At 59.1% G+C, this 21,520-nt stretch overlaps 2 protein-coding genes across 4 annotated transcripts in view; one reads left to right on the top strand and one right to left on the bottom strand.

Moving 5' to 3' along the window:
- Positions 1-1,669: 1,669 nt before the first annotated feature.
- On the top strand, positions 1,670-12,452 carry GRIN2C (glutamate ionotropic receptor NMDA type subunit 2C; the record flags this gene model as incomplete). Its single annotated transcript, XM_081272019.1, has 12 exons — positions 1,670-2,068; positions 4,051-4,649; positions 5,226-5,340; positions 6,175-6,386; positions 6,514-6,679; positions 6,923-7,076; positions 8,029-8,154; positions 8,279-8,508; positions 8,891-9,051; positions 9,560-9,747; positions 10,570-10,802; positions 11,150-12,452. 12 exons carry the CDS (start codon positions 1,670-1,672, stop codon positions 12,278-12,280), a joined length of 3,714 nt encoding a protein of 1,237 aa, XP_081128145.1. The 3' UTR covers positions 12,281-12,452.
- Positions 12,453-14,831: 2,379 nt separating this feature from the next.
- TMEM104 (transmembrane protein 104) overlaps positions 14,832-21,520 on the bottom strand; it is a 54,300-nt gene continuing 47,611 nt past the window's right edge. For all 3 annotated transcript variants that reach the window (XM_081272713.1, XM_081272712.1, XM_081272714.1), the window contains exon 10: positions 14,832-18,576. In XM_081272713.1, coding sequence (XP_081128839.1) covers positions 17,816-18,576 — 761 coding nt within the window. In that variant the 3' untranslated portion in view covers positions 14,832-17,815. The remainder of the gene's footprint in view (positions 18,577-21,520) is intronic.

The raw sequence follows: 21,520 nt of genomic DNA, 5'->3' as shown, positions 1-21,520 counted from the left end.
GTGTGGAGCTCTGTGCCCATGTCACATTTCTTATCTAAAGAGTCCCTTTGTGGTCTCCATTGGAGTGATCTGGTTGGCAACCCTGGAGAAAAGGGGTTTCCAGAATGTTCCTCCGTGGTCCTTGCACTTCACCTCCTCCTGTCTCTCTTAGAGAGAGCTGGAGGCCCAGGTCAGCCCTTGTGTCGATGCTGGGTGAGAAACTAGACTCTGGACAAAAGGAAGAGAGAAACTTGGTGGTGGGCAGGCAGCAGGTGGCCCTGGAGGACAGCTGGCGCCTGTGCCGCCGTGTCCTCAAGCCCCGTCCTGAAGGAAGTCTGACTTTCAAACTTAGTTTCTGGGGTGTTTGTAGCAGCTTTTTTTTTTTTTTTAAAAGCTGCATTTTTGTTACAAAGATGTGCAAATTCTGTAGGGGCACCTACCCCTTGGCACCCTCGGTTCAGAAGTTGTTAGTGAAGGAGAGGAGGAGTGGTCACAGCGGGGCCTGGAGGGCAGGGGAAGGGGGAGCTCTGTCACAGGCCCCTGGGATTCACATTACTCTCCACAGCTTGGCTCTGGGTCCTGATCCCAATGACCGTGGGCAGCAGGTGAGTGTGCCAGGCCCTTGGCTAGGTGAGGAAGGCCCTGCGTGCACACCCGTGATGCACCGGGAAGCAATTGGTGTTTAAGATGCCTTGGGGTCTCAGGTGCCCCTGCCCTGAACACTCATTCTGGGGAGAGCTGCTCCCAACTGAACCCACGGTGGGAAGGGTGGTGACGATGTCCGATGTCCAGGAGGAGGAGTCTCCAGGCAGAGCCACACAGGGGAGGGCCCTGGGGCTGGCTCCAAGGAAGCAGAACTCTGAGCAGTTGCAGCGTTGTGGTAAGGGACAGATGGAAGATCCAGTTTGGGCTTCAGGGATGATGGGAGTGGGACATGGGGATGTCACAGAGCTGCCTGCCTTCACCCAGTTGAGAGGCTGTCATCTATAGGATATGATTGCTAATGATAGCCAATAGTGTATTATCACATGTAAGCCCTCACTGCTGTGATTAGCTCAGGCAAGAAAACATGGCTCAGAGAGGCTAAGTGACTCTATCAAGACCACACAGCTAGTAAATGGCAAAAGTGGGACTTGAACGCTGGTCTGTCTGATTCAGATCCATGCTCTGAACACCAGACTAGCATTTTCAGTGCACCTTTCTAGGGCAGAGCCCCAATGGCTGGGCTTTAGAAGGCCTATAGGGGGCTGGAACGCCAGGCCCACCCTCATCGCCCCTAGGCTCTCCCTGATCAGAGGCTGTCAGGGAAGTGGTGGAGGCGAAGGAGCTGGCAGCTGGAAGGGGGAGCTCCGTCAGAGGCCTCTTGGGACTCATATTACTCTCCGCAGCTTGGCTCTTGGTTCCTCTCCAAAATGACCATGGAGTGTTGTTCAATGGTAGGATGGAGGGTGACAAGCCCCTGTCCTGGCTCCTGTCCCAGCCCTGTCCCTCTGGGGATGCTCAGCTAACTGCTGTCTCTTTCTCTGTGTCTGTCTTTGTCTGTCTGTCTGTACCTCTCTTTATGGAGGGAGATGTGCCCCTCTTCTCTTTCCTTTTTTGGATGTGTCCTCTGACCCTCACATCGTGTCTGTCTGTCCATCTGCCTCTCTCTGTGCATGTCCTGGTCTCTCCACAGGACCCTCTGGTGGACATGGGTGGGGCCCTGGGGCCAGCCCTGCTGCTCACCTCGCTCCTTGGTGCCTGGGCAGGGTCCGGCTTGGGGCAGGGCCAGCAGGCCATGACAGTGGCCGTGGTGTTTGGCAGCTCAGAGCCGCCGCAGGCCCAGGCCCGTATCCGCCTCACCCCCCAGAACTTCTTGGACCTGCCTCTGGAGATACAGCCGCTCACCGTGGGAGTCAACAGCACCAACCCCAGCAGCCTTCTCACCCAGATCTGTGGGCTCCTGGGTGCTGCCCGTGTCCACGGCATCGTCTTTGAGGACAATGTGGGCACCGAGGCAGTGGCCCAACTCCTGGACTTCGTCTCCTCCCAGACTCACGCGCCCATCCTCAGCATCAGCGGGGGCTCCACGGTGGTCCTCACCCCCAAGGTGCTGTCTGATCTCTTGTGCCTTCCTCCCTTCCAGCATGGGACTAGGGACCAGGGCTGAATCTGGAGTGGGAAGGGGTAAAGTCCTGGAGGCCGGGACTGGGTGGGGTCGGCAAGGAGGTGACTTGAGGGAGTCGGGAGACTCTGGAAGGGTAGTCCCCGTTCCAGAGGATCAACTTTCTGGGCTGCTGTCCCATTTGTGTCTGGATGAGGGTGGGCAGTGGCTGCCCTGTCTGGTCGGCTGCCTGCCTCTCAGCCCTCCCCTGTCTGGCTCCAGATGGGGGGTGGGGGGCAGGGACCAACCGGGGATGGCATCTGACAAAGTGCTCCACTGGACAATTAAAGTTACCCTCAGGGGATAGCATTCCAGGGACAGGTCACTGTCCAGGCACGGGGGGAGGAGAAGCAGTGCTGCCCTCACAAATGCGCTGTCCCCGCAGTTTCCTGGGGAGGACGTGTAAGCACACATGCATCTGCAGGCCCCACCGGGGACAGCGTTCTGGAGAAAACCATGAGATGCTGCGAGGGAAGGGATGCTCAGGAGGCCCCTGTGTGAACAGTATTGGCCAGGGAAGGTCCCTTAAAAAGTGATGTCCACACTGAGACCTGGAGGCTGAGAGGGAGTTGGCCGCAGGAGCGGAGGTGAAGCTTGGAGCTTTGGAGGAGCAGAGAGAAGCCTGGAGGAAGAGGGGTCCAGGTCACCGGGGCTGGCATTTGGCCCACTGTATTGGGCCACCAAAGGTGCTGAGGGAAGAGGCTGATCTGATTGGCCTTCGTTTTATATTATGGAGAATTTTGAGTCTACACATGAGTCTAATGAATCCCCATTTACCTCTCACCCACCTTGGCCAGCCCACCCCAGACTCTCTCCCAACCACTCTCTCTCTTCTGGGTTAAAGTGAAGCAACGCCCAGACATCTTATGATTCCATCTATAAGCATTTTGGTTTGTATCTCTAGCAGATAACGGCTCTAAACAAATAAAACTGCCATACATTATCATGTCTAAAAATTAATAAAAGTTCCTTAACATTACCAAATATCCAGCCGGTGTTCACACCTCCCCATTGTCTCATAAATGTCATAAATGTTTATTTTTAAGTCAGTCTGCTTGAATCAGAAGCCAAATTGGGTTCACACATGGGGATTGGTGGATATGGCTTCTAAATCTCAACCTCTAGGCTCCTCCTTCATCTCTCCCTCTCTCTTTTAATTGCAAGTCTGGGGGAAAACTGGGTTGCTTGGCCTGTAGTTTCCCGTTTGTTTTTTAAAAATATTGGCACTGTGGCAGTGTGCTGAAATCTCTGAGGGCCTACAATGCCCAAGAGAGAGACTACCTGTTAGGAGGGCGCTGCACTAGCCCAGGCCGCCAGCCACCAGGGCCTTGGGCTTTCCTGATGGCAGAGGCAGGGGGGAGTAGGAACGATTTCGCCTCCGGCGCTCCCGGGAGGACGGTGCTGTCCCAGTTATCTCTGGTCCCGGCAGCAGCTCTCCGGATGGTGGTTCTCAGCCCTCGCAGTGCTTGCAAAAAACCACAGATGCCCAGCGTCGCACCTTTGAGATTCGGATTCAGTTGTTCTGGGGCAGCGCTTCTCACAAGAGCGGGCTCGAGAAAAACCCGAAGAGCATGTTAAACATACAGATTCCAGGCGTCGTCCCCAGAGATTCTGATCCAGTCGGAGTGGGGTGCGGCCCGAGAATCTGCATTTCTAACAAGCTCCCAGGGGGTGCTGATGCTGCCGGTGTGGGGTCCAGCGTGGTCAGGTGGGGGCCCTAGGCATGCGTGTTTCACAAAGCTCCCCAGTTGACCCAGGGGACAGAGGGGTTAGGAGCCACTTGGAGCTTGAGGGAGGGAGGGAGGGAGGGAGGGAGGGAGTCGCTGTGCTCAGGAGCCGCTGGAGGGGCCAGAGTGGGTGGGGAAAGGGGCGTGAGGCGGGGCTCAGCCCGCCCCTCCCCGGCTCAGGCCCCGCCCCCCGCCCCCCAGGAGCCGGGCTCCGCCTTCCTGCAGCTGGGCGTGTCGCTGGAGCAGCAGCTCCAGGTGCTCTTCAAGGTGCTGGAGGAGTACGACTGGAGCGCGTTCGCTGTCATCACCAGCCTGCACCCCGGCCACGCGCTCTTCCTCGAGGGCGTGCGCGCCGTCGCCGACGCCAGCTACCTGAGCTGGCGGCTGCTGGAGGTGCTCACGCTGGAGCTGGGCCCCGGAGGGCCACGCGCGCGCACCCAGCGCCTGCTGCGCCAGCTCGACGCGCCGGTGCTGGTGGCATACTGTTCGCGCGAGGAGGCAGAAGTGCTCTTTGCCGAGGCGGCGCAGGCCGGCCTGGTGGGGCCCGGCCACGTGTGGCTGGTGCCCAACCTGGCACTGGGCAGCACCGACGCGCCCCCTGCTGTCTTCCCTGTGGGCCTCATCAGCGTAGTCACCGAGAGCTGGCGCCTCAGCCTGCGCCAGAAGGTCCGCGACGGCGTTGCCATCCTGGCCCTGGGTGCCCACAGCTACTTGCGCCATCACGGCGCCCTGCCCGCACCTGCTGGGGACTGTCGCAGCCACCCTGGACCTGTCAGCCCTGCCCGGGAAGCATTCTACAGGTGGGCACCTGCCCAGGCATAGGGGCGAGGGGTGGGGCACTTCAGGGAACCTGGGTGACAGTGAGCTTGGGCTCACTGGTTCTATCTCCCATAATTGTGTGCCCTAGGGCCAAGTTACCCCGCTTCTCTGGGTCCTCATCTGAGAAAACAGCAGGAGTCAGGGCATGGCGAGGTGTTACAGGAAAATGGAACAGTGCAGAGCAAGCAGAGCAGTGTGGCACACGTCTGCCATCTCCTCTGCTGGGGAGGCACCCACACAAGGCTCAGGGGAGGCTGGCAAGTTTGAGGTCAGCCTGGGCAACCTAGAGAGACCCTGTCTTCAAAATTAAAAAAAAATTTAAAAAGGACTGGGGATGCAGTTCAGTAGTAAAACACCCTTTGGTTTGTTCAACCCCAAATACTAAAGAAAACAACCCTCCAAACAAGCAGCCCCCCCCCAACCACACACAAAACCATCACACAACAAGTCTAAATGTCTTCTATTGGGTGGTGAAACAGGAATGGGACGGTGGATGGGTTGGGCAGAGCCATAGGCTTGGGGGATGGGGACAGCCTGACACCTCTCCCCTGTTACAGGCACTTACTGAATGTCACCTGGGAGGGCCGAGACTTCTCCTTCAGCCCTGGTGGGTACCTGGTCCAGCCCACCATGGTTGTGATTGCCCTGAACCGGCACCGCCTCTGGGAGATGGTGAGAAGGGGGTGAGCCCAGGGACCCTTGGTCTTTTCTCATCTTGAGAGCCCACAGCTGAGCAAAGTCTCTTCTGTCCTTCCATAGCCCCTCATCCTTCTGGTCTCAGTTGGGACCTCCTACCCTAGGAAACCTTCCAGGTCCCCCAGACCCTGCTGTGGGCTGCATGACATGCTGGCTTCCCTCCACTACAAAGCGTATCAAGCACTTTTATCACACAGTCCTGCCCCAGGGGATTGACCCACGTGTGTGCCCGCCAGACAGTTGTGGAAACAAATAGAATACAGAGTCGTCTGTGCTGAGTAGAGCCATGTGCAAACCAGGATGGCAGTGGACAGGAGGAGCAGGACTAGTTCTGCCTTCGAAGGAGGAAACTAGGGAATACAGGCCGGAGGTGGGCCACAGAGGGCTGGGCAGAAGCCCACCAGGAGGGGTCTAGCCTGGTACAGGCAGAAGGGCGTTTTAAAGTGATATGACTGAGGAAGTAGGATGGGGTGGTGGCATATGTTTGAAGGTCCTGGAGTGTCAGCTGAGGAGGAGAAGGGGACTGAGCATTGTGAGGCAGGGGCACAGGACCTGAGGAGGGTGCCTGGGTGGCAGCAGCACAGCGACCAGGGCTGGGGGAGGCTCGGGAGTCAGCCTCTGGCCCATGCTTGGGCCCTGGCTCTGTCTCCTGTTCTCCAAATGCCTCTGCCCCAGCCCTGCCTCTGTCTGCCCCAAATGCCCCTAGAAAAGGGGCATTCTTGGCCCTGGGAGGCTGCACTCGGATGGGCACCTAGAGAGTGAGGGTAGTGGGGCTGAAGGTCCTGGACTGAGGCTGGTGGTCCTCCGCAGGTGGGGCGCTGGGATCATGGAGTCCTCTACATGAAGTACCCCGTATGGCCTCGCTATAGTGCCTCCCTGCAGCCTGTGGTGGACAGCCGGCACCTGACAGTGGCCACCCTGGAAGAGCGGCCCTTTGTCATTGTGGAGAGCCCTGACCCTGGCACGGGGGGCTGCGTACCCAACACTGTGCCCTGCCGCAGGCAAAGCAACCACACCTTCAGGTCTGGTGTGAGCTGGGTGCCGACACTGGAGGGTCAGCGGTTGCGTGCCTTATGCCTGGGTGTGGGGAGGGTCTGCGGCCCAGGTGGGGTGCTGACTCCTGGTGGTTTCTTGCGGTGGCGGCTGCAGCAGCGGTGACACAGCCCCATACACCAAGCTCTGCTGCAAGGGCTTCTGCATCGATATCCTCAAGAAGCTAGCCAAGGTGGTCAAGTTCTCCTACGACCTGTACCTGGTGACCAATGGCAAGCACGGCAAGAGGGTGCGCGGCGTGTGGAACGGCATGATTGGGGAGGTAGGCTGGCCCCAGCCCACCCTGGGCCCACCCACCTACATACGGCCAGGCTCCATCAGCTCTCAGCCACCTCCGGTTGTCACAATAAAGTGTGTCGCCATCACTGAAGGTTGAGCTCTGGGGACCCCAGGTGGGAACGAACACAGGAGTCCACTGGTGGGGGCCAGAAGGGGTACCAGGCGGGGACTGGGGAGCATGCTCCAGCTCTCGGGAGCCCCTTCCTCAGTCCTCTCGTGGCTCCAGGTGTACTACAAGCGAGCAGACATGGCCATCGGCTCCCTCACCATCAATGAGGAGCGCTCCGAGATCGTGGACTTCTCTGTGCCCTTCGTGGAGACGGGCATCAGCGTGATGGTGGCTCGCAGCAATGGCACCGTCTCCCCCTCGGCCTTCCTGGGTGAGGCTCGGGCGGGCAGGGGTGGCTCTGGGGCGGAAGGGCCCATGGGGTGAGTGTCATGGGTGAGATGAGACATTTGGGCAGCTGGAAGGGACACCAATGCTGAGGGTGGGGGTAGGGAGAAGGGGTAGATGATGTGCCACTGTGAGGGACAGGGAACCATGGCCTCGGGGCAGTGGGAAGAGATGCTAACTTCTCACTGGGAGGCACCCCTTTGTGCCAGGTCCCACTAGGTGCCCAGGATACAGCCTGGTTCTTGCCTTCCTGAGTGTCCAGGTAGGAGTCAGGTGGGACTGGCAGCGCTAAGTGGCACAGAGAACTGTGAGGACAGGCAGGATGCTGAGGAGGGGCTGAGAGCTGTCCTGAGGAGGAGGACTGAGGTCCCAGCTCACTCCTAAGCAGGAGTGAAGTCCCAGCTCTGCCCTTCCTGCTGGGTGGTCTTAGGCAAGTCACTGAACCTCTCTAAGTGGGTTCCTTAGCCACAGGGAGAAAAAAATCTGACTTCCTAGAGGTGTCTTCATGGCAAAAGAGCAGGTACTCTCGGTGGTAACGATTGTTTTTCAAGGAGGCGTAGACCTGGGTCCTTCCCTCCAGTGCCCTGAGCTTGGTTTCCGTGTCAGTAGAATGAGGATTGGGAATTGGCCTTGGAGACTCTGATTCCAGGTAGAAAGACCAGGTCATTCCTGCCGGGCCAGGCAGGGGACGTGAGGCCAAAGGAAGGCTCCTGAGGGTGGGCGATGTGAGCTTGTAGGGACAGAGGGAAGGGAGAGACTGACCTCCCTTGGGGGTCTCTCCTGGGACTCTGCTGCTCAGAGTCAGGGTTAGAGGTCACCTTGGCTCCATCCGCAGGGATGGTGGGCCCCTGCTCTGACCAGATAGACCCACCAATCTCCACCAGGTGGGGGCTGAGGGAGGCAGTTCTGAGGTGTGAGTCACCTCCCTCTGTCTCCAGAGCCCTACAGCCCCGCGGTGTGGGTGATGATGTTTGTCATGTGTCTCACCGTGGTGGCCATCACTGTCTTCATGTTCGAGTACTTCAGCCCCGTCAGCTACAACCAGAACCTCACCAAGGGCAAGAGTAAGCTGTCTGTTGCCTGGGCCTGGGGACAGGGGGTGGGCAGTGATGGGGTCCAGGCTGGGGCCGAGAAAGAAGCCCTTTGGTGGTGGGCAAGAAGAGTCCCAGCATCCACCCTCCTCCCCAGAGCCCGGGGGCCCATCCTTCACCATCGGCAAGTCTGTGTGGCTGCTGTGGGCACTGGTATTCAACAACTCCGTGCCCATCGAGAACCCCCGCGGCACCACCAGCAAGATCATGGTCCTGGTGTGGGCCTTCTTCGCCGTCATCTTCCTCGCCAGCTACACTGCAAACCTGGCCGCCTTCATGATCCAGGAGCAGTACATCGACACTGTGTCAGGCCTCAGTGACAAAAAGGTTCTGGGGTCACGGCCAGTGGAGGTGGTGGTGGGGACACCAAGGGTGGGGACAGGCCGTGGGAGGGTGGATATAGGATGATCAGAGTGTGGGGAATTTGAACTGGAGGCCAGAGAAGGACGATGTGGAGTAGTGAGGGGGTGGAAATGGGCAGTGACCACTCAAGTCCAGCAGTTGAGTGGCTTTGGGTAAGTCTCACCCCATCTTGGGCCTCAGATTCTCCATTTGTAAAATATACACGCAGCCTGGACTGTGTCTCAGGTCCTTCTGCTCTGACTATGCAAGTCCAGCTATGCAGCTGGGCTCTGGGGCTGGCATTTGGGGCTCTGGTGCCTGGGACATTGGGTGAAGTGGTAGAGATGGCTGCTTCCTCCACCTGCAGTTTCAGAGACCTCAGGATCAGTACCCGCCCTTCCGCTTTGGCACAGTGCCCAATGGCAGCACAGAGCGGAACATCCGCAGCAACTACCGGGACATGCACACCCACATGGTCAAGTTCAACCAGCGATCAGTGGAGGATGCGCTCACCAGCCTCAAGATGGGGTGGGTCCCCAACCCTGCACTCACCCTCTGTCGCCAGCCACATGTCTCCCCAGTGACCAGTCTTAGCTCCATCCCTTCCCGAGAGGCCCAAGGTGGGGACAGTGGGGCTGGGTTTTCCCGCAGGGCTTCTGGGAAAGGGGGAAAGGGTATGGGGCAGAGCAGAGCTGGAATGGAAATGGAGGCCCACCATGTTCCAGACACACAGCTGTGTTGCTGAGCAGAGTTCAGCCTTGGCCTGACATGGTGGTGGTTGTCTTTCGCTGGGTCTTAGAGACATGTAGAGGTTGGGCAGGGGAAGGGGCATGTCCTCTGGGGACACAGTTCCCGGGCTTCTCTGAGGAGGAAGGTGGGAGTGGTCCTTGCAAAGGCAACAGAGAAGGCTCTGCCCACCTGTCCCTCACTGGTGGTACCCAACAATCTCAGGTGTTCAGACCCCCGCCAGGCCCCAGGTTCAATGCCCCCTCCCACCTGTATGGTCCCTGGCCCTGAGGGCTCAGCTTATCCCCAGGAAGTTGGACGCCTTCATCTATGATGCCGCTGTCCTCAACTACATGGCGGGCAAGGATGAAGGCTGCAAGCTGGTCACCATTGGATCTGGCAAAGTCTTTGCTACCACTGGCTATGGTATCGCCATGCAGAAGGACTCCCACTGGAAGCGGGCCATAGACCTGGCACTCCTGCAGTTCCTGGGGGATGGTGGGTGCTGCCATTGCTGGGGGCTGGGGTGGTCCCAGGGTATCTCTACTACCACTTTGTGTGCCCACAGCCTATGGGAAGGAAGAGGCTCTGGGGGTGAGGTTGGGGCAGTAGGGGAGCAGGTATTAGGAGCACTGCATGAAGACCTGGAGAAGGGATGGGCTTGTAGGAAGGAGCAAGAACCAGAACTGGGAAGTCCCCTAAAGGGCAGGGATGATAAGGAAGGCGTTGGGCCACACAGGGGGTTGCGGGTGGCTGAACTTTCTTTTTCTCCAGGACCCCTCCCATGATTTTTCCCAGATGAGCACCTCCTTTGCAGTTTGGTCTCCCCATTTCCATCTTGAGATTACCTGGGGTAGTCCAGAACCAGGGCTAGGCTAGCTCTGGGAACAGGGGTTCACATGTGCCCGCCCTAACCCCAGGGAGTATTGAGAGGAGCCCCATCCTGATTAAGTATTGCTCTCGTTATTATGTGGTGCTTGTGGTCTCTAAGGGGCCCAGCTCCATGCTCAGTGTGCAGAGGGTAAAGTGTACAATGATGAGTGAACAACAAATGAAGGGATGCTAAACTTGACCCAATCAAACAAGCCTTTCTTGGGCACGTGGGTGGTCTTTGCTGGGGGGGAGCAGGTGGCCCACAGCTTCTGCTTTGCTTTCTTTTGTTTTGGCTGACACTGCCCCCATCTCACTTGAGTGGTCCCACTTGAGAAATAAGGGGGTGTTATCCTGTCCCCAGACCCCTCCTCCATCCAGGCACGGGTTGAGTGTTGTTAGTGGGTCCATTATGATTGGCTCCTGAGCCAGGTGCATCCCCTTCCCTAGGAGAGACCCAGAAACTGGAGACAGTATGGCTCTCAGGGATCTGCCACAATGAGAAGAATGAAGTGATGAGCAGCAAGCTGGACATTGACAATATGGCTGGGGTCTTCTATATGCTGCTGGTGGCCATGGGGCTGGCCCTCCTGGTCTTCGCCTGGGAGCACCTGGTCTACTGGAAGCTGCGTCACTCAGTGCCCAACACATCCCAGCTGGACTTCCTGCTGGCTTTCAGCAGGGTAGGTGCCTGGGGTACTAACTAACCAGTTAAGTCAGAGCTGGCCATGGCCCCATTTACAGATGTGCAAACCAAGGTCCTGGGAGGTGGCTGGTTTGCCAGCACCACTGGGGTTGGAACCCTCCAGCGCCATTTACTAGATAGTGTGATTGATTAGAATTGGCTTCTGGAGGTTCAGACTTCAAATTCATCTGAAAAGCAGCACAGAGCCTGGCACATAGGGGACGCCTAACAAGCGGTTGCTTCCAGGGACTTGAAGGCCATCAGGCTTGGGGCAGGGCAAGGACAGTGGAGGCTCTTCAAGGGGGGGGGGGGCGCTGTTCACAGCCTGCCTTTCCTCCTATCCAGGGCATCTACAGCTGCTTCAGTGGGGTACAGAGCCTGGCCAGCCCCGCAAGGCCGCCCAGCCCAGACCTCACCGCCGGCTCGGCCCAGGCCAGCGTGCTCAAGATGCTGCAGGCGGCGCGCGACATGGTGACCACGGCGGGCGTGAGCAGCTCCCTGGACCGCGCCACGCGCACCATCGAGAGCTGGGGCAGCAGCCGCCACGCGCCCCCGTCCGCCTGCCCCGGGCCCGGCCCACGACCGCAGGCCCCCGGCCCGCCCCCCGAGCCCAACCCCAGGGGCTGGGGGCCGCCGGGCGGGGACCGTGCCGCACTGGTCCGCAGGGCCCCGCAGCCCTCCGGCCGGCCGCCGACGCCCCGGCCGCCTCTGCTCGACGTTTCCCGGGCCTCGAACCCGCCTGCCTGGGAGGCGCGGTGGCGGCTCTGCGCCGGGCCCCACGGGCGGCACCTCTCGGCTTCCGAGCGGTGCGCGCTCTCAGAGCGCCCCCTGACCCCTGCGCACTGTCACTACAGCTCCTTCCCCCGAGCCGACCGGTCCGGACGCCCCTTCCTCCCTCTCTTCCCGGAGCCCCCAGAGCCGGACGACCTGCCGCTGCTGGGGCCAGAGCAGCTGGCCCAGCGGGAAGCCCTGCTGCGCGCAGCCTGGGCCCGGAACCCACGCCCGCGCCACGCTTCTCTGCCCAGCTCGGTGGCCGAGGCCTTCACTCGGCCTGGCTTGCTGCCTGCCAGGTACACCGGCCACGCTTGCTCCTGCCCCAACAGCCGGCAGGCCTGCAGGCACTTGGCGCAGGCACAGTCGATGCGGCTGCCCTCTTACCCGGAGGCCTGCAGGCAGGGCGTGCCAGCAGGGGTCCTCGCCTGGCAGCCCAGGCAGCACGTCTGCCTGCACGCCCATGCCCACCTGCCATTTTGCTGGGGGGCTGTCTGCCCTCATTTTCCACCCTGCGCCAGTCATGGCCCTTGGCTTCCTGGGTCCTGGGGGCCTCCAGTGCACAGGGGCAGGACCTTGGGACTGAGCACGGGTTACAGGGACAGTGGGGTGCTGGAAGAGGTCAGCAGGGGAGCCTGTGGGACCAAAGGCTCCCGAAGACCCTGCACCTGGAGGCGGATCTCAAGCCTGGAGTCGGAAGTGTGAGGTGCGGTAGTTCTGGTTCCTGTTGGGCTGGATTCTCTGCCTGGCACTGTCAGGGATAGGGACAGGCAGCCTTGGGCTTTCCTGGCTTCTGCAACCATATGCTGGCCAGGGGCCCCAGTGGCAGATGATTCTTCCATGGCCAGCTCAGTGACCTTGGCAGGCTTTGGCTGTGTCCTCATCACGCAAAGCCCCATCCATCCAGCACGTGTCACAGGGAGCAGGGCCATCGAGGGTGTCTCTGCCCTGGTGTTAGTCTGGCCCTGGTCGTGGCTGCTGTGGCCTTGGCATGAGGGCACGGAGGCTAGACCCGGGGGTGGGGCAGGGCCATCCTGCTCCTTACTCCACCTGACTGGAGTTTCTAAGTACGGAGACATTAAACCAACCTCTTACAACTCACTGCGCCTGGCTGCTCATTCTGCATCCTGGAAGGGGCATCACAACCTGTCAGCAACAGGAGCATCATGGGAATATCCAGATATTCAATCTTCAGACAGGGCATCTTCTGGGAGCAAGTGGGCAGCTCACCCTGGGGGAGTCTTAGGAGTGTCTGGGGAGGATGTGGGGAGAAGGTGAGGCTGAGGGATGGGCTCCAGGCCACAGAAGCCACTCGGTATTCAGTGCCAACTCAACCTACCCTGGTGCCAGATGTGACAAATGTGATCAGCATGGGGGCGCTGGTGGTGATGAATGGAATTCAGTCTTCAGTCTCCTTGAAAAGGGAGGCCCAGACCAGGGACTGCAGGTGTCTCGCCAAGACAGGGACCACCTGGGAGCCTGACAGTGTCAGGGTGGGAAGACAGCGGAAGGTCTGCTGGGAGCCTGCCAGGCTTGCCTGGCCCTTGGCCGGCTGCATGGGCTCTGTGGGCTCTGAAGCCTGGCCTGGCTGGCATCTAGGGCCAGGTGAGGCTGTCTTCCAGGTGCCAGGACTTCTCAGGTAGGAGAATTTGCCCACTGTTCCATCCGCTCGTCCTCCCTCTGGGGTTCTCAGCTGACCTCCTTTCTCTGTCACACCATTTGCCCTGGGCCATGTGAAAAGATGGCTCTTGTTATAGTCTTTGGTGTTTTCACATCTGCAACTACATTTATCCCCCTCAATGACGGAAGCGAGCAAGGAATCCTCCTTCCATTTGTTCCACAAACATGGTGGGCACTATCAGTTCTGTCAAACCCTTTCCTGATTGTCCTTAACAGGTTGGGTGAAGGCCAAGCAGATTTGTCCACATGACAAAGAGACACAGACTTGCCTGGCTCCCTTTCTCTCTGCCCAGTGCCCTTCCTGGGGAGCCAGGTAGGGTCGGGGACAAAGTTCTCCCAGCTGGTGCCAAGGAAGCAGGGTTCCCTCTTCAGTCTCCAAAGAGAGGCCTGGGTAGAGGCCATGAGAATTGACCTTTTGGTTTGGTTTTAGAGGTGGGAGCAGTTGAGATATAGTAGGGTGGGATACATCTCCATTTGTGGCTAGAGTCTGACCACCCCAAGAGTAGGTGGCCCTCCTACATTATGGTCAAGTTCACCTTCTCTGCCCTATGGATGTTCTTGGGCTGGAGCCAGAATCAGACAGGTAGGGGGTGTGAGTCTAGCTGAGTGCTCTGGAAGGGAGCTTGACCTTGACCACAGCCGCGGTAGTGAGAGGGTTAACAGTAGGCTACCAATCCCTGAGTGGGACCCCACATTCTCCCTGAGTCAGGATTTGGTGCAGCCCTGGGGGAGACAGTGGCAGTGGGGCCAGGGACAGGGCGAGGCCGGGCTGCTCTGCTCATTGCCCAAGATCATTAATAATCAAGGACTGGAAAGATAATTAAGAGCCAACTGTGGAGCCGAGCCTGCTGCTGGCTGGGAGGAGGGGCCGCTCCTGCTCGCCCGGCCAGGCACTGGCTGCCATCTAGGAACATGAGTGGGGGACACAGTCCCTGGGAAGGGGATGTGGTTCAGGGCTGGTGTCCTTCCTCTCCAAGTGGAGGCAGAAAGCCTGGGGGTGGGAAAGGGAGGAAGCAAGGCCTTGGATGGGAAAGCATCCTAAACCAGGGCCCCATGACCCACACACCAAAGCTGCTTTTCTGCTTGGTGGGACCCAGGAAGAGAGAGGCCCAGCCACAGTCACAGGGAATTCTGTCTGACCTGCTTTCCTCCTGCAGTTGTCCTGGCTGTATTTCCCTTGGTCTTTAGCCCAGTGCTCACATCTACCCCCAGGGTGGGGGACAAAGTTCACAAAAGGGTGGGCATGATATCCCAGACCAGGCCCCTCCAGCCTCGCCTGCCTGGCTCTTTGAAAGGGGAGGTGTGCAGGTCTCCCAGAGGACTGGGGAACCAGAGCCAATCCTTTTCTCCCCTCAAGTCCTCTAGACCCTGAAGAATCGTTTCCTGACTGAGTACTGCAGGCAACGGCCATCACATGCCACCATCTCTTTAGAAGGCTATGAAACCAATTAGATACCTGAAGTCTTAAATTTGAGTCCCAGGTCTTGGGCTGTGAGCGCAGTTACGGCTGGTGAGTGACACGGGAGGTAATGGACATCAGTAAACAGCAGCTTTATTGAGCACTTCTGTGGCAGGTTCTGGGCTCAGTCCTTAATTTTCCAGGACCCATCCGTCATATAGGTAGTTACCCCACTTGGCAAAGGAGGCTCCAAGAAGTACTTAGCACTGTGACAGACACATGGCCGGCCCTCTGTACAGGTCACTTCTCCCTTTCTCCAGTATGAGGTTGACACTGCCAGCCCCAGCCCCAGGGAAGAGGGGTGGCAGGGTTCTCCTGTAGCTCTGGATCTTGGTCTAAGGGCCGGATTTTCAGTGGCCCTTGGCATGAGTCAACCTTGCTAGGGCCTCTGACCCCTAAGCGGGCTCAAATCTCAGCTTTCTACTCCCCGGGGCCTGGCACAGCTGCCACTTCCCCTCTGCTGGCGGCCTGGTTGCTCCTCACCACTCTGGTGTCAGCCTGTTGCCAGGGCTGCTCCTGGCCCCATGTGGTGAGCACAGATGTGTGGCCTGGGGCCTGGACCAGGGCCCATTGCTACCTTCCACAACTCAGCAGTGCCTCAGCCTGTCACCTGCCATCTGCCCCATCTACAAGCCCACAGCCGCCTCTCTGGCCTCAGGTGAGGAACAGCCAGAGGGCTGGCAGCAGGCGCCAGTGCTCAGGTGGGCCTGGCGCCTTGGCAGGGAACAAGCAAAGATTGTCTTCTCCCACCTTGACCTGACTTGCCCTTGGGGCTGCTCTGGGTGGATGAGACAGGTAGAGGCTGCTGTGTTTAAAACTGCCACAACAACACTTGTATCTTGTGCCAGGCTGACATCCAGCTGGCATCCCTGTTCTCCTCACCAGTGACCCCTAGAGCCCCTCTGCAAACGGAAACTATGACCCAACTTGCTTCAAACACTGATATAAAAACTCACAGTTGTGCTTGATGCGCGTGGTGAGCAGCATAACTTCGGGATGTCTAGCTGCTAGGGTCTCTCATCCCTCGTCCTGAATCCACCTGCCATCAGTGGAGAGGAGGGTGACCTCATCTGACTTCTCCCAAGGCAGGTGGCGACGAAGGTGCACAGCAACCAGACAGTGGGGAGGGTCCCTGCGTGGCATCTGTGACTCCCGGTCACTTCAGGTCAATTCCCTCCAGGGCTGGGGCAGCTGGGGCTCAGAGGAGGAAGGGAATGCAGCCACCAGACTCCACTGCTGTGCGTGGCTCCAGATTGTCACATAAATCAACCTGGGCTTTATGATGCTAATAAATTTGCTTCCAAAATTTGGTTTGGAGCCCGGGGGCAGCAGGATGATTTAATTTGCTTTGTCCTTAAGCAAGAGGGAGTGTAATTGGAGAAGGTAAGTACAGATGTTTTAATTGAGTTCTCAGCAAACAGCAGGCAGCTTCAGGGAGGGCCTAGCACAGGGCATGGGCAGCTCTTCCTTATACGTGGCCTTACCACCCTGGCGCCAGCTGGCTTGGCCTGCCCCAGGGCAGGGTCTCCTGGGAAGATACCACCATAGCAGGTGGGGAGGAGCAGATGTTTTTCACACGGATGGAAGACGACGGCTTATGGGGGCAGGTGCAAGAACTGCCCACATGCGACAGTGGCGAGAAAGCAGAGTGAGGCCAATTTATGACTCAGGGGTTCTCAGGGGCAGAGGTGCCAGGGCCAGAAGCAGAGCGGTGCTGCCTGCAGACCTACATTCCCTGGGCCCCAGAGTGTACCGTCAAACGTCAGAGAGCGACACACACACAGAGTTGGAGGTGGCGAAGGTTCCCTCACAAGGGCTAAGCAAGGCACTGAAATCAAGAGGGTGGGGTAGGGGCCCGAGTTCCCCATTCCCCAGAGAGGCAGCTCCCTGGCAGGCTGCTCTGCGCTCTAGGACAATGGGACCAGGCCCAGGGCTGGGGACAAGCCAGGGTCAGGAAGGATCCCCAGGGCCTGAAGCAGAAGGCACATTGAAAATGCAGAGTCCAACAGAGTCATCTGTTTCCAAGGTGGCCTGCCCAGCAGGTGCAGGCATGATTAGGTGGAGGTGGCTGGGAGCCTGGCCTCCTTCCACAAGAACGGGCAGGTATCTCTTCCTACCCCACGGAACTCAGGGGCAGGAGGAGCGCCACGCTGAGCACCCGTGGCCAGACTCTGGAGGGAGCACCCTTGTGTGGACTGGAGCAAGGCAGCTGCTGCCTGCTGGCCTGGCCGTCCATGGTGGGAACCACGAAGCCCTCTCCGCGCCTCATGCCCAGGACAGTAAGCCCTTGGCGGGGTGGTGGGGGGTGGTGGGCAGCACCCTCCAGCAGCCCCCTATACTGCAGGGGGCCCAGAGGGCTCCAGGGGTAGTCAGGGGCCAAAGAGCCCCTACCAGGAAGCACAGGCGAAGGACTTTAAACCCAGCTTCTAGGCTGCCGCGTGCCCTGGGAAGGGATGTGCCATTGGCGCAGTGCCCCAGAGATGGCGGCCACAGCAAGGGCCCTCACAGCTCTGGCTCAGGGACCCTGGTGCCAGTTAGCACTTCCCATTCTTGTCACTAGGAGTGGCACTTAGCGACTCTCAGGCCTGGCAGAGAGTTGGGTGCTGCCTGCCATAGGCAGGCCAGGTTAGAGGACCAGGGCCTGGGACTTGTCTCTGAAGGGACAGCAGCTGCTAGTAGACAGGCAAGGATGCAGGAAGGGGCTGGGGAGGGTGGAGGAGGGGACACGGGGTCTGGTATAAATAGCAGCAGTGCCAGCACTGCATGTGCCACCACATGAGGGAGGAGCCTGCCTCCAACGGCTGGAGGGGGCAGCAGTGTGACGGGGACCATCCTGAAACCTGAGAGCAGCTGCTGCTGGCCTAGGCAGGGGCACGGCAGGGAGCTGCTCCAGGGGACCAGGCCCTCCAGGGGACCAGGCCAGCACAGACTAGATAGGGCCCTGGGTTGGGAGGAGACCCCCAGTTGGAGATGCAGAGGTGCCCTCTGAGCGCCCCTGTCCTCCTGCCCATGAAGCCCTGGGTGGCAACGAAAATCTTGCTCTGCAGCGGCGAGGCCGTGGTGGGGTCCCTGGCCGTCTTGTCACCAGGCACACCCTGCCATCAGAGCTTGGTCTCACTGAGAACAATGTTGGCTGTGACGAAGAAGAAGCAGGAGAAAGCCCAGAGCAGCACAAAGCCCACCCAGAAGGTGTGGTGGAACGGGGACCTGTGCTTGTTGACGGTCCCATAGCCGAAAGTCACCTGGGTGTCCTTGCGGCAGTGGTACACCAGGAAGGCAGGGATGACGAACTGGATGCCAGTGCCTGCGTAGGCCCCCGTGATGCCCACCAGAGACTCCAGGTCATGTGTGCAGAAGGCCACCAGCACGGGTGGCACCAGGGTGATGGTGGGGAAGACCACGCGGTCCACCACCCAGGGGTATGTGCCGCCCTCGCGGTGGAAGAGCGTCTTCCAGTTGTTGCGCAGAGTCACGGCGATGATGGGGAAGTTGGTGCTGATGGTGAAGACGGGGAAGAGGCCCAGGAAGAGGCGCACGGCCGCCAGACCCACGACGTCGCAGCGTGCAAAGTTGAGGGTGTACATGTCCATGAGGCTGTCGCCACGGAAGCAGAAGATGGCGGTGAAGGAGAGGAGGCCATAGAAGGCCAGGATCAGCACGTAGTCCAGGAACACGAGTCGCGTGAGGTAGCGCTTGGAGGAGACGGGGGTGACGAGGGACGGCAGGGAGTGCTGGCACATGAAGGAGTAGACGCACACCCCCAACAGGTTCCGGAGCCCTGAGGGGTCGGCCAGGGGCGGGTGCCCCTCTCCTTGGCCCTTTCCGATGCGGACCAAGGCCAGCACAATCATGATGGCGAAAGCTGGAAGACAAGATAGGAGTGAGCCACAGCATGGGACAGTCCCCTACCTGGGACTCTGTAGCCTGGGGACCTGTTGGGGGGGCTAGAAAGAACCCACAAGAAAGAACCTTTAAATTCAGATTCATGCGACCCAAAGCCACATTGTGGAGCAGGTCAACATGGCTACTAGATCTTATGAATGCCCCACCTGCCCCTCTCTACACCCTGTCCCCTCTGCCCAGTGTGGGGGTGTCTGGTTATGATTCAGAGCAGTGCTATGCTAGGGTATCAGCAGGGTGGCCCTGTCCCCTTCCTGGTAGGAGCAGGCTGGCAGCACACCTGTTCCTTCGCCCTCTCCTGGTTTAAAGGGTGCGCCTGGGGAGCCGACGGCAGGGCAGAAGGGACAGAGCATTTGGAAGGAAGCGTCCTCCCAGGCTTGGGGCAAAAAGGCAGGAATGCCGGGTGCAGACGTGGAGCCAGTACCTACGGCAGGCAGGAAGTGGCCAGCTGTCACACTAGGGAAGAAATGGCACCAGGGGGCAACACTGGGACTACTGAGTCCTGAGCTGCTGGCACCGAGGCTGGTGGCAAATGACTCGTGGTTCTGTCCTCCTGGCCTGGTGGCCCAGCTAGTGGACAGATTTGCTGCAAAAGTAGGAGGACCTGTGACCCTGCCTGTCTAGAGCAATCAGGCCTCTATCACTGCCCAAGACCGGGCTGCCTCACACAGAGGCACTGCAGACCAGCTCACCAGCCTGTCCTCTGCCACCTGAATGCCTTGGAGGTGGAGCAGCAGAGCACCTGCACATAGCAGAGTTCAGGAAGAACTGAGCCATCAACAGAGAGCGTTCCTGGCACTCTGAAAAGATGGGACTTCTAGATCTTTCTGCAACCCTCTGGCTTCTGTACCTGCTCTATGGATCATTTAGAACTGGCCCTGTTAGCTACTTAACAACCTGGAGACGACCAGTGTCCCTGTCTCCAGTCTGAAGTTTATAACCCCTGCCGTCCCTGTTCAGAGCAGACCTGACAGCCCCTCTAGCCTCGCCCAGGTCCCTCAGATAACCATGGGGACATGGGTGAATGTGAAGCGAGACTGAGAGAGAAGAGGCCAGTGTGGCGCTTGGCCACTCCTGACAGCCAGTCCCATCAGAGGCTCAGGTTCCTCCTGGGGAGAGGCTGTTCCGCTGGGACCCACAGGAGGCCAGGCCAGTGTCTTCCCACACAATGCATTGGGGAGTGGGGTGGGGTCATCTATTACTTTAATCAGAACTGCTTGACACTGTTGGGGCCAGGAGGGGTGGCAGAGGGAAGGGGAGTGCAGGAATAGGCCTGAGAAGATTGCCAATAAAGAAGATGATTTGTTTCCGCCTCTCACAGCCCGATCCTTCCCACCACGCCTGCCGCTCCAGGGTGTCACAAATCTTCCCAGCCCTGGCCAGTCAAGGGGAAGCAGTGACCTAGTTCTTCCTTCAAGTCTTGGCCCAGGCAGTCTGGCTCATCCCAGAAACTCCCGGGGTGTGAATGGCAGAGGTCTGCGAGGAAGACCTGCTCCCAGGTACGCTGGGGCAGAATAGGGAGCCTTCAGAAAGTCAGCGGGGCCAGGGAGGGGCAGCCCTGTGCCTCAGGAAGGTCACCAGCTGCAGAGCAGGGTGGGGCACAGCTGGGGCCAAGGCTGTGTGGTAGCGGGGCTGGTGGTTCAGGAGGCTGCAGCCGACAGCTGTGCCGCTGTGGGCAGGGTGCTGAGCAGGGCCAAGGGGCGGCGAGATCTCAATCCTGCCCTGTCACTGCCATTCAGGGTGCCACCTGTGATCTGCTCCAGGCCCTGACTGACATGAATTTGGAAAGAAGTCAAGAGCGGGCAGGAAGGCAGAGATGTAGCTGCCCAGTGTGAGCCCCATTAGTGCTCTCTGGCCAGGACGCCAGCTGGGGCTTCTCTGCGCACCTTCCTGCCCAGCACCAGGTCTCCACGAAGCTGTAGGAAATGCAGGCGGAAAGTGGCTTGCTTATTCAGGATGCTGACTAGAGAGCCCAGCGGGGGGCTTTCCTTCTCTTGAACAAACCAAGTTATTAAGGTTTCCCAAAGGGCAGGACTGGCCTGAGTGAGCTCGCACCTGTGCCCCCTGCCACCCTGCTGAGGCTCGCCCGCCAACAGCGGTCCCCAGAGCAGACATCTGGGAAGGGGGGGGTGTTGTACCTTTAGGTCAGTGATGATGGAGGACTTTTTTAGTTGTAGATGGACAAAACCTTTACTTCGTTTTCTTATTTTTATGTGGTGCTGAGCACCGAACTCAGGGCCACATGTGGGAGGCAAGCACTCTACCGCTGAGCCACAGCCCCGGCCCATGATGTGGGACTTCTCTAGAACTTCTACGAAGCTGTGGCTCTAGGTGGCAAGAAGACAGTCTCGCAGTCTTCTGATAAGGTGCCTGCCTAGACCAGCCACCCGTCCAGTTCTCCTGATCTTCTTCATCCAAAGCCCAGATCTACCATCGAGGGCCTGATGCCGTCTGCTGTCCAGGAGTGTTAGGAAGAGTCTGCTCATGGAGTGGTGGCTCCCTGACGAGCACCTGGGGGAAAGGTGGGCCATCCTCCTGTCCTCTTAGTCATGCCCAGCACAGTTCTTTCTGTCTAAGGTCCCCTTGCTCTGCCAGGCCGTGTGGAAGTGCTGCTGGTGCTGGGAGGGCAGACCCAGGCGCCAGCTCCAGGAAGAGGTGGCTCCCTCTGCCCCGTGCTGGGCAGCACCTGGGCCCTGGAGCAGGGCAAGGAGGCCCACCTACCTATCAGCCCAGCAAGCCACAGGAAGGGCACACACTGCCGCACCAGGACAAGGACAGGTTTGGACCTGCTTTCCCGAGGAAGTGGCCATCGAGGCCTGAGGGTGAGCCCCGCCAACCCCAGGACAGGCAGGCCCCCGGCTCCTACCACCATGGGACACATGGCAGTGCTGGCTGTCTCCTGGGAG

The sequence above is a fragment of the Spermophilus citellus genome, assembly GCF_964194105.1.
Source record: "Spermophilus citellus genome assembly, chromosome: 17".
Taxonomy (NCBI): domain Eukaryota; kingdom Metazoa; phylum Chordata; class Mammalia; order Rodentia; family Sciuridae; genus Spermophilus; species Spermophilus citellus.
Note: the sequence above shows the minus strand (reverse complement) of the source record. Positions and strands in the feature narration are given on the sequence as shown.